This window comes from Solanum pennellii, chromosome 5, assembly GCF_001406875.1.
Source record: "Solanum pennellii chromosome 5, SPENNV200".
Lineage (NCBI taxonomy): Eukaryota > Viridiplantae > Streptophyta > Magnoliopsida > Solanales > Solanaceae > Solanum > Solanum pennellii.
The window spans coordinates 51,643,287-51,659,543 of NC_028641.1; the positions used below are offsets into that span (position 1 = coordinate 51,643,287).

Consider the following 16,257-nt stretch of genomic DNA (forward strand, 5'->3'; position numbering starts at 1 on the left):
GGTACTTATTAATGATTATAGAACTTGTTGTTGCTACATGTTGAGTATTGTAGTTGATTTATGATATTATCTGATATATACTGTTTTCTATTTTGAGTTGGCCGATGATACCTACTCAGTACTTGTGTTTTGTACTGACCCCTACTTGTATGTTTCTCTCTTTGTCATTTGTAGAGTGCAGCAAACGTGCCATCGTCTTCAACTCAGCCGCAACTCTAGCCAGTCTTCATCAAGCCAGATTTCAGGGTGAGCTATTGCTTCTAGCTTGGACTGGATCTTCCTCGTCATGTCTTGATGCCTTGAGATTCCGGCATGGACTAGCTTTTTACTTATTTTAGCTTCTTAGATACTCTTAGATTAGTAATTTGAGGATAGATGTTCTTGTGGTGATGACTTCTAGGTTTTGGGAATAAATAGTATTGAGATTTATAAGTTATTTAATCGATTTTCATTAATGAGTTTTAAGTCTTCCGCATTAATTTTCTGTTATTATGGTACAAATGTTGGGAATTGGATTGGTTGGTTCGCTCACATAGTAGGATAAGTGTGGGTGCCAGTGGCGGCCCGTTTTGGGTCGTGACAATAAGAATAATGCAAAGTATGGTGCATTAGTAGTGCTTGAATTAGTAATATCAGCATTAGTTATATAAACATTATTTCTTATACATTGTTTGATTTGATGTATTATAAATAACAACTCTTGCATAATTTCTATTATACAAAACCTACCCTTCACACTTTATTTATTTGTACACTTCCTTTGCAACAAAGTTTTTTGCTAAAACATCAAAAATAAAATCCTTGCTAAAACATCATTAACTCTTCTTGTTCTTCTTTTTTCAAAAATAATACTCCCTCCGTTTCAAAAAGAATAACCTCATTTCCTTTTTAGTCTGTTTCAAAATGAATGACCCTTTTCTTTTGTAGCAATACTTTAACTTTAACTTTCCATGTGACATGTTTAAGACCACAAGATTAAAGGGTATTTTGGTACATTTGACATAACTTAATTTATAACCATAAGATTAAAAAGTCTTCTTTCTTGTCTTAAACTTCGTTCCAAGTCAAACTAGGTCATCCTTTTTTAAACGGAGGGAGTATTAAATATTATACTATTGCATCAAATATGTATGTGAAAAGTTGGGAAAAAATTTTATCAAATTTATTGTCACAACAGTAAAAAGACTGACTAAATTATATTGAAATTAGATTTTTTTTTTACAATAAAACACTCAAGAGGTTATAAAGTCTATTAAGACACCAAAAACTAAAGAGATACTGAAAATCATATCAAAATAAAAACAAAAACTTATGAAAACAAAGAAAATGAAAAGGCTTTGAGGTAGTTTTGTAATTAGTTAATCGGATGCAAGTGTTAAAATGTTATGAATTACTAATACCTAGAATTTCTTGGTATTAGTAATACACAACTTAATACATAATAGAGTGTATAACTAATGTTTGCATTAGTTATACATGGCATGAAAAAGTGTACCAAACAGGCTATTACTAATACACACACCTAATGCATGCATTATATTTTCTAATACACTCTATCAAATGAGTGTATATATATATATATATACTGATTTAGTATCACTTAAGAAAAAATTGTTAGCTTTAATGATATGATACTGATTTAATATCAATTAAGCGAAATTATCAACTTTAATGATACAAATATAATATATGATATTAATTTAGTATTAGTTAAGCGTTATTAGTTAGGAATATATAGTGTAATAATTTAATTGGGTATAAATATAAAGAGGTATATGTTTGTAGTTATTATTTTGAAATAAGTGTCTAAAACACACCTAAATTATACTTTTTTTCTAGTTTCATACCTAAACTATTGAAAGTTTGAGTTTCATACCTAAACTATCACTTTTTAGTTTGAGAAACACACCTCTCTTTCTTATACCACTCTCATCATGGTATATGTGATACACTCTCTCTTTTATTTTAAAGAATTTCCACATCATACTCCACATAGACAAAACATTTAATCTTGACAACAAATAAATAAATTATTAGTATAAGTTAAAACTAAAACCTAAAAAACAATTATAAAAAAATAACATTTTCTTTATAAAATGAAATGTAAAATATTTTCTTACCGCACGCCATCACTTCCTGCACCNCCCCCCCCCCCCAAACCCCCAAACCCACCATTTTTTAAAGATTTTATTTTGTTTAAATTTTTTTTATAAAAGTATTTCATTCTTTTTTTACTTCATCTCCTCCCCCTCCTCAAATACTAATATAGATATTATTTTATTTTCTTAAAAAAATAATTCTACCCATCCCACTTAACCCTCTGCTTTCAATTTTTTTCAGTGTTTCGATGTATATATCGAAAATATTTTTATTTGTCGCCACAAGACTTTTTAAATTTTTTTAGTCATTTATGTTATATTCGGTACACTAGTGTGATTTTATTCTAAAAATATATGTACGTGTATATCTAACACAAAATGAGAAAAACATAAAAAAATTATGAGCGGAAGATTAAATAGGACGGGGTAGATTTTTATTTTTATAAAATAAAATAATATCNGGGGGGGGGGGGGGATGAATGGGTGAGTTTTTTTTTTGGAGGCACTTTTTAATTTGAGAAGCACACCTCAATGGTGTGTATAATGCACTCTCTCATTCATTTAAAAAAAACATTGACACATGACATTCCATGTAAATAAAATATTTTACCTAGATAAAAATTAAACAATAAAATATTAATATTAATTAAAAATTAAAAATTAAAATTTTACTATTCATATAAAAATTTAAATTATTTTTCTTATCCCACTCCACCACCTCCTCCACGTACCCCACCACCACAATCCCCATCCTTTTTAAAGAAAAAAAGTCTTTTATAAAATATTTTTTGTTATAAATTCATTGAATAGTGGATGACCATTTGGTTTATTCATGAACTACTAAATTCATGTATGTGTATTCCCTAGATGATATGAACCCGCCTTTTGGATAACAATGTAGATAACTATGTATCTACTAGTCAAATGACTTTTGGGAGTGATATCTCAACACTATAAATAGAGATATCACTCACCATTTAATATACACTTGAATAAGAAGAAAATTCCTCTTCTTCTATCTTCTTCTCTTGTCTTTATGATTATATTCTTATCGCTTGATTTAATAACACGTTATCAGCACGAGTCTCTAGCCAATTAAGATTGAATTTTAGTTTTTCTTTAACTCATGTTTTGGTTGATCTCGTTACGAGAATCAAGGTATTATATACATAAAATCAGGTATGTATTTTCTAAAATATCTTTATGATTTAGAATACAATAGTATTCAATCACTAACAATTATTAGGAACCAAAGGCATATACAACTATTGGTTGAATATGACATGCTATACAAAACTTCTTAAATGGAAGACGGTATAAAATTTTAATAGCATGAATTTGAAATTATTTTGATTGTTTTGAAAGACTCAAAGGGTAAGTCATGTTGTACTTCGGTCTATTATACCGTTGGTTAAGGGTACGACGATGGATTCAAGTTTCATCGCACCAAAAGGGTAAGACATCAGGTTAAAGTCCGGATGCACCATAATGAAAAATATTTGAGGATCTCAAGTTCTATCGCACCAAAAGGGTAAGACATCAATTTGAGTTTTAATGCACCATGATTGGGTTCAAGTCCTATAGAATTATGACGTAACACGCCTTATATGGGTAAGACATTGAGTTTGAGCCAATGCACCATAGCGATGATAAAATGATGACTAAGAAAATAATATTTTTTTGATGAAAAGCCTTGAAATTTGTCCCATTGAATTTGCTCCATTCCTTGAAAAGAATATGGTAGCAACATATGATAACTTTAAAATCTGATGTTGACTTGCGTCATTCTATCGTATGAATGTGATAGCAGTAAATAATTAGTCTGCAAGATGACAAATGATTAACGATATGAAAAAGGGCATGAAGGGACGGAATTAATAGTCATCATTGTGGTAATTATAAAAGGAAGAACACTATGGGTTCTCCAAATAGTCCGTCGAAATGTGAAGGCAGTTTTCATTATCAAAATGGTATGAAAGGACATTGGACTTGTGAATGTTGTCGACCCAATAATTTGACAAGTTTATAAATCTTCCATCAAAAGACAAGAATATAAAGTGATGGTACACTTGATATTTCAAAGTGATGTTGAGGTGTATCATGGAAATATGATGAATTTTAATATCATGACAATGTACTTATAATGCAAATTTATGAAGTACATATAAATGATTAGTCCATTCCTTGAAGAGAATGTGACTTGTGATGAGTATCGTGAATGCTCGACCATTCTATAAGAGAATGGGTCAAGATGTGATAAAATTATTATGGGTTGAATATATGCCACAACTCACCTCTATGGGAGGTTTGAGAAAAAATTATATATACCAAAATTCACCTCTAAGGGAGGTTTGAGAGGAAATAAATTTTATTTGCCAGAAATGGTTAATGGTATTGTATGTTTATACGTTACTATGGTATGTTTATTGTGAACTACCGAAAGGGCAAAAGAAAGAAATAGTTCTTCCCTAGAAGGGTTGTAGTCATTATTGTGTGGAAATACAAATTTGTCATTAGTTGTGTACCTATGGTACAACAAAAGTAAAGCAAGAAACATGTCTTGCTCGTAATGATTTTGATCATGACAATGATAATATAATTCCTCCTTGAAGGAGATGCGCACCATAGGGATGGTGTCATGAAATATGTGATAGTACACAAAATTAAATTGCAAGCTCTAACGAGTTGTGCTATTATCAAAGGAATGACATTGAATTGTAGTAAGTCTCAAAAGAAACTTTTAAAGTTTCGGATGAATTGAAAAGAAATATTGAGACTATAAATTATGAAAAGATTTAATATCTTTAAATTACTACAATCGAAGAGGGTTATAAATATTACCCATTTTTTTCTCATGTTTGTTGCACACAAACATGGGCATGCTGATGGAATCACATGCAAAAGTAAACTATAAGCGTACTGAAATAAAGATCAGTTGGCATGATCAATTGACCATTCTGATTTAAATGTGATGCAAATGTAATTGAGAATTTATGTGGCTTATATGATGAAGAAATAAAAGGTTCTTCAAGAATTCTCTTGTATTGCTTGTTTTCATTGTAACAGCTAAGGTTGGGATTGTAATCCTCTGAAGTTTTTGGAACATATAAAAAGGTGAATATGGGCCCATTCACCTTCCATGTAGATCATCTGCAACTATATGATAGATGCATCTATGCGATGATCACATGTGTTTTATTGTCAACTTACAAATTGGTGTTTGTAAGGTTGTTTGCTTGAATTGTTAAATTAAGAGCACAGTTTCAAATTATGAAATTATATTGATAATGCTGGTTGATTTAGCAAAAAAATTGTATGCCTCCAACTATAGCTAAATCATGGTTATGAGAACAGAACTCCCAAAATAAAATTTGGTATGAGATAAATTTATTCAACATGTAGCAACACATGTATGCATCAAGCCAACAAGGTCTCCCCATTAAAACTGGTTCAGGATCAGGAACCATATAATTTTCATCTAAAATGTTAAATGTGCGGTTATGATCTTAATTGCTCCACCACGCACAAAGATGAATTCACAAATAAGATTGGGATGAATGTTAGATTTTCTAACATTAGGGTGAGAGATGAATTCCCAAATAAGGTTGGGATGAATGTTAGATTTTCTAACATTAGTGGGAGAGATGATTTTGACAGCTGAAAATTATGTGTGAGCTTAATTATGAATTATCTAGATCCTCGTTAAATATATATGTGAACTTAAAGTTCAAGGGATAATTCATTTGCATAATGTTGCAAATCAATTGCCAGATGAATGCACTGACCCTATGATATAATTCAGCTGCAAATGCTCCAATCTGAAGTCCTTGAAGGACAGAGTCTATGATACGCCGGAAGCGCAATAGACCAATCGGTTTCAATATAAAATTCCATGAAGAAGGAAGGAGCAAATGATCAATATGGTCATGATAACGAGGCAAGTGCTATAAAATAGTACATTGACATAGCACTTCATATAACCTCGAAAAAGGTTAAGGTACTTGAAAAATGATGAAAATGAAGAGATCTCGATAAGTTATGTTATATTGAAATCAATATCAAAGAACCGTCGACGGTATCTTTGATATGAGGTAGTGCTCAATGATATAAATTGTGACGAGGATCTTGAATTCAAATTTGTCATATAGTGTGAACAGATAAAAGGTTGGCCAAGTAAAATGCATGATTCAAGTATATTATTTCACTTACAAAAGTGACATTTTGGACAGATAGTCCATAAATCAAGGTATAATGTCAGTGGGGTATAAATAAATTATTATGCGATTGTATAACCGTAAGATATCAAATACGGTTTGTGCCTTGGATCATAAAGATTTGTCGCAAAAATCCTGACATTTTTGGACATGTTTTTCTCGTATGGTGGATGAAATGAGGTTTATTTTGATCTGGCAACATATGAAAAACTTGAATGCATGTAACGAATAATTGCAATGTCTAGCTAGACAACGAAGGTTATATGAAAATCCTTGAAACAATCGAGGTGTCGGAAGCATATAAGAGTTTGAAAGAAAAATTTTCAATAAAGTCTCAAGAATACTTATATGGATTGAAATAGTCGAGGAAAAGGGTACAAAAGAATGACCCTAATTGTCCTTGTATTTTACGAAAAGGTCTTAGTAAGACATAATTTTATCTTGACCTACTGATTGATAATTTGACAAATGAAATATTTGTCTATCAGTGCACATACACAGATATGTTTTGATGTGTTTTATATGGATAAATCATATTCATTGAGTACCCCAATAATTATGAGATCGCTTGAAATAAATGATGATTCAGTTTGATCTCAAAAGAAGGATGAAGAGCTTCTTGGTGATGAAACTCCATATCTTAGTGCAATTAGAGCACTAGTGCATCTTACTAACAATACTACCAAATATTTGTTTTGCAGTAAATTTACTAACAAGATTCAATTTCTCCCCGATAAAAGGATATTGAAATGGTGTTGAACACATGATCGAATATCCCTGAAGGACCATAATTATGGGTTTATTCTATTTCGAGGAATTCAAAACAAAATTAATTGGTTACGCAGATGCAGAATATTTATCTGATCCGCATAAAGCTATATCTCAAGCACTCTATGTGTTTGCATGTGGAGGCACAATAATATCCTGGTGATCAATGAAGTAAATGTTGCTATGCAGAAATAAAAGTCCTCCATGAAGCAAGTCGAAAGTGCGTCTGGTTGAGATAAATGACACACCATATTCAGGAAGTGTGTGATTTTTCTTTGAAAAAGAATATATCAACCACAATGTACAAATATTAGAGACATCATCACAAGAAATTAAGTGATGTTTTAATCAGGGGAGTAAAATACGCGTTACACTCTCTTTCCCTTGACCAAGTTTTTTCCCACTGATTTTCCTGGCAAGGTTTTTAATGAGGCAACAAATAGTTCGTATCAAAAGATATGTGTACTCTTTTTTCTTCACTAGGATTTTTTTTTCCACAGGATTTTTCCTATTAAGGTTTTAACGAGGCACATTATCTACGGACATCCAAAGGGAGTGTTATAAATCCATTGAATAGTGGATGGACATCCAAAGGGAGTGCTATAAATCCATTGAATAGTGGATGACCATTTCGCTTATTCATGAACTACTAAATTCATGTATGTGTATTCCCTGGATGATATGAACCCCCCTTTTGGATAACAATGTAGATAACTATTTATATCCTAGTCAAATGACTATTGGGAGTGGTATCTCGACACTGTAAATAGAGATATCACTCACCATTTGATATACACTTGAATGAAAAGAAAATTTCTCTTCTTCTATCTTCTTCTTTTATTTTATATTTTTAAAAAAATTGACACTTTATCACTATTATTGTATCTTAGTTTTATTTAACCAACAACCTTTTGGAAGGCACTAGAGAAATGGTTGGCGTGTGGATTGAGAGTAGCATTACGCTTAAGAAAAGGAAAATACCCAAGAAACAAACCGGGTCAGCCCGTCATTGTTCTCCTTCGTAGAATTTTCACATAAAACCATTTAAAACCAAATTCAGTGAATCTTCTTTGTTGAAGCAAATTTGCAGATGAATCGTTGATCTTCTTCAACAGGTATTGCGACGTAGATATGATCGTTCGTCAGAAATTGATTTGCTAGCTTTTACTGATGATAAGTTTTTTTCTTGATGGTTTAAATTGCAGAACTAAAGCAAGTTCGCCTTTGTTTGTTGTATAACCCAACATGTTTTCGCGGATATTCGGGAAACCCAAGCAGGAAACTAATGCTCTTATGACTCTTGACAAATTAAACGAGGTCCATATCTGTATTGATGTTCCTTTACTCCAATTATGATCTATATCTAGCATAATTCATTATATGCTTACCTCTGTTGCTTTGTTTGACAAGCTAGGGATTTTCTATGAGTTTAAAATTGATACTGCTAAATTCGATATATGGTTGGGTTCATCTTTTTTTCTAACTAATCCATTCATAATGGCAATATGAATTAGTTGATAACTTGTTTACAATATGATTATTTTGTACTGCATAGATGTACAGGACTCATATAACTAAGTTCCCAAGGGGATGGCCCAGTGTTTGAGACATGGGAGTAACAATGGCGAGCCTAGGTTTGGTTAGCAACAACAACACTTGGTATTAGGCTGTCTACTACAGCCTCGATAGGAAGAATTACCTTGAGAAACTGTGTTTGCGCTTGTGGGTGCCTGCTGTATTAGTACAAGTTTGCGCACAAACTCTGAGACCGACAATATAAAAAAAGACTAAGCGATTCCTAATTCTTTAGGTTGAGGCTATTAATTGAGTGATATTAAATTTATCTTCAAAAATTTAATGTCAATGGCATCCAATTTACCTGATATCCAGAATCAATTTATTATAATTGTCTCTTGCTTTTTAACTCGGTACATGGAATTGCCATTAGTGTGTCATGAGGATGTATATCTAAGAGGAAGCCTATTAGGGATGATATTCCTTCCTCTGGAGAATATTTTGAAGCAGTATTTAGTTATTGTGGGAAAAAGTATCTCTCTTTCTTTTCTTGCTTGCATCCCCAAGTTTGACTTTGCCAGCAAGTGGCAGATAGTGATTTTCGTTTCTCCCGCACAGCACCATTCTCTGCTAGATTCCAATTCAACCTTGCCTTGGAAAATACAATACAACCCCCTGGGCTCTGGTTGAAAGCCTCACTCCCTCCCTTGATTGGTCCAACCTTTAAAATTGCTACATTTACTTCCTGTAAATTCTTCTCATTAGGACTTTTGACTATATAGTTATGTGCTGCTCTCTTTCATAAATCATAGTTCATCTTCTTTACAGTAGGTGCCTCAGGAAGAAATTTTATGAGGTTGACAATTTCTTTCCACATTCACTTTGGCATTCTAGTTTTATGTATTTGGATGACATCATAGGATCACATTTGTCACCAATAATAATTGCTAAACCAGAAAGGTGATAGATAGAAAAGTGATGGTAGAGGTTTGTGCTTATTGTGAAGCTGTATTACTTGCTTATTTAGACACATTCAGGGGGAAAAGAAAAAACTTCGTCTTAGAATGGTAAATCATTATACAGGTCAAAGTGATTGAAGTGCTTAGGCTCTTTTGCCCTAGTTTATCCCATGTTCCACATTTTTCAGCTTGTATTATTTTCCGCTGCAAGCAGGTGTATGTATTTGAATATTTTGTTGTACATTTCTTAGACACTGGAGATGCTTGAGAAAAAGGAAAAGGTGCTTCAGAAGAAGGCCTCTACAGAGGTTGAGAAGGCCAAAGATTTTACAAGAGCAAAGAACAAAAGAGGTATGGGATCCTTTTGTGTTCTCTTGGAATTACTAAGTTTCTAGATTCTGTTTTGCTTATGTAGTGGTGGACTTTGTATTTGAATAACTCTTATTACCGCTTTATATCTTGTTTCGTACTCAGATAGGCTTAAGGGGTTAGATTGCTAGTCACTGGCTTTACAGATACTTTGTGACTGGATACTACACTTGGATGGCTCTACATTCTCACTCTTATAGTGACTATCACTTTGTTTTGCCCCCTGTATCTTGCTATGTGATAAACAGTATAAAGAGCATGGGAACTTCTCTAGATATTTCTTACCTTCATTTCAATTGAAGGGAATTTACATGATACGTGCAGCTAGCTTACATGAGTAATTGTCGTTTATGATGCAGCTGCAATACAGTGTTTGAAGAGGAAGAGGCTCTACGAACAACAAATTGAGCAGCTTGGCAATTTCCAGCTACGCATCCATGATCAGGTTTGCTAGTTAGTTATCAATTCTTTGGTTTAGTGTTAGACGAGATTCTTGTCGTGCACCTGTTTACATGTCAAACTTCAATGTCTAGATGATAATGTTAGAAGGCGCAAAAGCTACAACTGAAACTGTTGATGCTTTGCGGACTGGAGCTTCTGCAATGAAAGCAATGCAGAAAGCAACGTAAGTAACAAAGTCACTCTATATAGTTATCGCCAAATTACTGAAGCACATGTTCTTCTATTTTTTTTCTGTATCATTTGATCTTATCCTATACTTCATTCACGTGATGTCTGGAGTATATTGGGTTATTATTGTTTCTTTTCTCTCATTACACAATGCATTTTATTTACAGAAATATTGATGATGTAGACAAGACAATGGATGAAATAAATGAACAGACAGAGAATATGAAACAAATACAGGAGGCTTTGGCTACTCCAATTGGTGCAGCAGCTGATTTTGATGAGGTTCGCGATCTAATGCTAGATCCCTATTAGCTCTATGAACTTCCTTTGTTGGACAGTTTATATTTTATGCAAGAGTGCTTTGTTGCATAAAATGCGTATGTATTTCTGCTAGTTCTGACATGCTGTTGTTGCAGGATGAATTGGAGGCAGAACTTGAAGAATTGGAAGGTGCTGAATTAGAAGAGCAACTGCTTCAACCAGCAACTACAGCTCCTGCTGCTCCAGTCCATGTTCCTGCAGGGAAGCAACCTGCTCGGCCCATTCCTCAGAAGCGTACAGCTGAAGAAGATGAACTTGCTGCATTGCAAGCAGAGATGGCTCTTTGAGCTAGTCCGTCTTTTATTTTAACTGGTAACTATAACTACCAGCGCATCTGAAATTATGTATATGACTTTTAAGTAGTAACTTACTGATTGGTGAAATGTGAGTTCCTGTGTTTGAAAGATTCCACCAAAAGACGAGCAAACATTTTTTGATATGAATTGTTGGAGTCCTTACTTCAATTTGCATATAGTGTATCTAGTATTTACAATCATTTGGTCCCCGATTACTTGGATGAAAGTGCTTGTATGCAATTGCTATTTATGGTCCTTTATTGGTTTGTGATAGTATTTGTTTCTTCTGCAGGTGTTATCACGGGTAGCTTACATATAGAGACTGGTTGTACGCATGTAAAAACTACTGCAAATGCTTTCACATTTTTCGATATCTACGTGGGTTAATATATAGAGCTGTGTACATATTGGTGTTGCAGAAAATGGTGATTTCTATGGACACCAGAATTTGTGGTTCATGTTCATTAGTGAATTTTATATTAACTACTACTACTTTTTTTCTTTTCTTTTTTTTTAAATTCACAATTTCCATAGTTATCTTGTACCATGTCGGAAGGATAATGATATAGAATGTATCGTCTGTTTCTGCAAATTGGTGATTGAATAATGTGTACCTTGGTATTTTTGTAATATCCTGTCTTGCTTGCAAAACCCTTGATATGTTTTGGATCCTTCCTTACTCATGTTGTAAGCATGGAATGTCTTCGTCTGAATGTTAAATGGTTTTTGCTTGCACCAACTGCGTGATGCTAGGCTAGATCTGTGCCAAAGCATATTATATACTTCCATGCTAATGTAGATTTCATTCCTGTTGTCCGTTATGGCGTTTCTGTTTCTTTCTTCTTCTTTTTTTTCGCCTTGTAGCATGGAACTGAACTGAGCTACTAATTTATGTACGAAAAGCTGAAAATTGGTTGTAGAGTGTCTTAAGTGATTGATGTTTATCGGGAAAATTACAGTTGCAGTTGAATTTATATGAGCTCAAGAATAAGCGTCTTTGGTTTAAATTGTTAAATTAACAGTCAAATATATTCATGTATATAAGTAAAACTAGGAAGAGCAGAGTATCTAACCTACTGAAGGAACCCAATAATATTTCTTGGTATGCTAATCAAATTATTTAAAGAAGGCAGAAGAGATGGATATATTGTTGTATAATTTGTTTGTATCTCAGTGGTTTGAGATCAAGTAAATCCTAAGAACACGCTCCGACCCGGTGTTCCCTTTCATTACATTTTTAATAAAAAAAGATCACCATTTATGATTCTAGTCAAGGACACTCGTAAACGGAAGGATCAAGAATGAAAAACTTTTATATTTAGGCAGCGGTTAGCTCTCTCTAACTTGAAATTTGATAAGAGAACCGTGAAAAAAATTCTTCATCCAAGAGTTGTCAGTTGAACACCTTTTGCCTGAAAATTACACCATATTGAAAGGTCAAATTTTGGTTTTGAGGGATAGATAATTAATGTTGAACATCCTTGAACTCTTCCGTGACAGAGTGGTTAAGCGTGTTCATTTCCATTCGAGGAGCACACAACATTTTCTGGGTTTAAGGGATAGATAACTAATGTTGAACAACATCCTTGATATAAACTCCTCCGTGGCAGAGTGATTGAGCGTGTTCATTTTCACCCGAGGAGCGCACAACATTTTTGTTTTTACTTTGAGAGCTGAACACAACCTCACACACATTATCAATAATGAACTTTTGAATGGTAAAGAAAAAAAAAAGACAACATTTTACATTAAAAATTGTGTTTACATATGGTAACAATTTAAAATCCATAGCTAAAATCAATACATGCTTTTTATCTTTTTCTCTGCTGGTGTCATTATGTTTCGTAAAGCTAGACACATTTGTATAATCAATATTTCACTTTAAAAAAATAATCATATAATTTTTTTCATATAAAATCAATGCATAAAAAAAAACTCGTTTGTTTATATTTGATATTAACAATTATTGGAACCGTTCATGATAGGATCCCGAGGTTATACAAATAACATTCAATTCACTTATCAAAAAAAATTTCTTGAAGACCCTTAATGAAATTTCTAGCTCCGCCACTAATTATAAAGAAATCTATTATCTTCCATAAAATAGGGAAACAAATTGTATAATCAACCACTATACTTCATACCCTATGAAGAACCCAAGAAATCCAATAAAAGGCTTTCTCTAGAATCACCAGTAAGAAATATATTTATATCATGCTTCCACGCGCGTATCCTGTGTCGCTAGTAGATAAAGGTAATCTTTTCTTTGGGATGGGACTCAAACATTCTGGAAATAGCTGGTAATCTGAGCTAACAGTGGTTCTTACCTAGTTGGTGATGTTGAAGTACGCATCTAAAGGCTTAGGTGGTTGGGAAGAACAGTCTTATTTATGTAAGGCATGACACATTAATAAACTTTAACTTTAATGATGCACATCTAGACACCTCAACTTGTCACCACGATGTCAGTTGAACACTTCAACTTCCAAAATGATCCTTAAGACACCTCCATAACTTAATGTCCCACATCAAAATCGGGTGTCCACGAGACCTTGTAGGGACGAGGACGTGCATTCTCAATGTTGGAGTATTTAGTTGTCTGTTGAGGCCAAGTCTATAATTATGCATTTATGTAATTATACTTTCACTTTTTAAATAAATCCCCTTGCATGCGAGCTCAAACTGTTAGATAAAGTACATATACTTTTATATACTCAATTATGTCTTTAACTGGCGAATACAGAAAACTGTACTAAATTTATCTAAGGTTTATGCCCTCATTTTTGCTATTATTCGACTCACTTGTCAATAGTTCCTGTGAAGTGACCCAATTTCATTGCTTAAGATTTGCTGTTTGATCACTAATTTTTATGTTTTGTCTTTGCTCAAGGCTACAAGATAAAGTCTTCGAGGCAACGCATTTTGATGTCCATATGCACTACTGTATGAGGAAGAAAAATTTAAGGCATTTGATCTGGCCTCAAAACTTGAGGGAACTGGAACTCTAACTAAGGATTTCAAGGCTCTGTTTGCACAAATTTCTACTCGTTTCTGATATACTTCTCTATGTCCAAAATTTTCATCACATTTGTTCAAAGGAGAGGCTATAAACTTAAGGTACATATGCATCTGAGTTTGGTTTTACTATTGCAGATCCCTCCCTGTCTGCCTCTGCGTAGCAGCTAACCTCATCGACACCATGGCACACTGAGAGATGACTTGCCAATCGTTCAATGATGCAGTAGATGATTATGTTATGTGTCTCTCTTGATTTTTCTGATGTTTTGAAGGCAAATAACTCAATAAGCACTGTTGAACTTGTGCAAGAGGCAAACTACTATCTTATTATAATTATGCTTCACGAAATAATGTTTCGAACTTTATGATTTTCCTATTGATGATCAAACTTATCTGGGGGATCAGGGCATGGTTTTTATGGTTCATGTGCAAATGGTTCTCGCCTTCCCGGGAGCCTTGACGTAACTGGTAAAGTTGTGATCAAGAAGTCATGGGGTTGAGCCATGTACAATAGATTCATGTAGTTTGATCCCCTTCTTTAGGTGATATACATAGCGGGAGCTTAGTGCCTAAATCTGTCATTCCTCTCTGCCCCACACATATAATGTTTCGTTGATAATATTTTTTGTTACTTATTTTCATAAAAACATTTTTCTTAGTACCAAACTAACCCAAAGTCTTTGTTTTTTTTTTAATATATCTTAATAAAATATGTAGATAGCTTAAGACAATTGCTTTGGTATACATCAACAATTATTTTTTTAATGTCTGTAAAATAAAGTCTGCATTATGAGCGTTACAAGCATTTAAAACTTCTGTTTTAGTTAGCATATAATCTATTACCAACAACCCAATATACTATTCACCTTACATTTCAGAATCCACTCAAACAACCCAAAGTTCATAACGTCTAGATTCTGAACAATAACAAATTGTGAATGCTTATATGCATAACAATGAAGCATAACGACTTACGATATTTTGAAGAGATTTAAGTAGCATGAAGGTTGAAAATATGGTTGATCTTTTTAATTAATTCTTAAAGTTTATTAATGTAGGCATTTTAATAATCCTATGAAAAAAGTGTAAGATTAAATACTTGAATACATAATATCAGGATTTTTAACACGATAATCTTACATAGAGATCGTTAGGGGCACATAGCTGATGAGGAAGACATCATCACAGAGAAAAACGGAAGCTTAAGTTGTAAATTGATTTCTACCTCTTTGACCTAACTTTATGTTATCACAACCATCAACGAGTAGAAAATATGTGATAACCCTAATGGTTGGAGGAAGGACCAATTTATAGAGGTTATGATTTAATCTAGTACGTCCATCAAGTAACCAACGTACGGACGATATTTATTCCTTATTAAATACTCCCTCCGCTTCAAAAAAAAATGACCTAGTTTGACTTGGAACGGAGTTTAAGAAAAGAAAGAAGATTTTTTAATCTTGTGGTTATAAATTAAAGTTATATCAAATGTACCAAAATACCCTTAAATCTTGTGGTCTTAAACATGCCACGTGGAAAACTAAAGTTAAAGTGTTGCCAAAAAAGGAAAGGGGTTATTCTTTTTGAAGCAGACTAAAAAGGAAATAAGGTCGTTCTTTTTTAAACGGAGGGAGTACTATATATGGTATTCTTGGATCATAAGTAAGAAATAATAGTAATAATAATTCTTATATTCTCCCACTTGACCCAATGACCATATAACATTACTATTTAATAAACATTAGTTGCGCATAAAATAAATCTCTTCTATAATGTCCATCGTACATATAACAATATAACAAACTACTAACGTGAGTTATGACGGTTGTACATAAATTTTAAGTTACATACTTCCTTTCATATACTATTACTTTAGCAACTTATCATACTAGGTCTATAAGTTATAAAAACATATAACATTACGGTCCACAATAATGTCTCATAGAGACTCATCTTGTGATTTCTCAAAACAATAATGTATACACCATTATGAGAACAAGATATTCATTAATGTATATCAGAAACACATAATTTGAGTTTAAAGTGTAAAAACATAAAAAAATGTATC

At 33.0% G+C, this 16,257-nt stretch overlaps 1 protein-coding gene across 2 annotated transcripts; it reads left to right on the top strand.

Moving 5' to 3' along the window:
- Positions 1–8,013: 8,013 nt before the first annotated feature.
- On the top strand, positions 8,014–11,801 carry LOC107018618 (vacuolar protein sorting-associated protein 32 homolog 2). Of its 2 annotated transcripts, XM_015219143.2 has the most exons (8): positions 8,015–8,196; positions 8,287–8,398; positions 9,807–9,906; positions 10,284–10,369; positions 10,458–10,549; positions 10,722–10,836; positions 10,971–11,187; positions 11,464–11,801. In XM_015219143.2, the coding sequence occupies exons 2-7, from the start codon at positions 8,327–8,329 to the stop codon at positions 11,160–11,162; spliced, it is 657 nt and encodes a 218-aa protein (XP_015074629.1). In that variant the 5' UTR covers positions 8,015–8,196; positions 8,287–8,326; the 3' UTR covers positions 11,163–11,187; positions 11,464–11,801. The 2 variants fall into 2 exon arrangements, with proteins under 2 accessions (XP_027773121.1, XP_015074629.1); XM_027917320.1 differs by lacking the exon at positions 11,464–11,801 and having other exon boundaries at positions 8,014–8,196; positions 10,971–11,383.
- Positions 11,802–16,257: the final 4,456 nt, after the last annotated feature.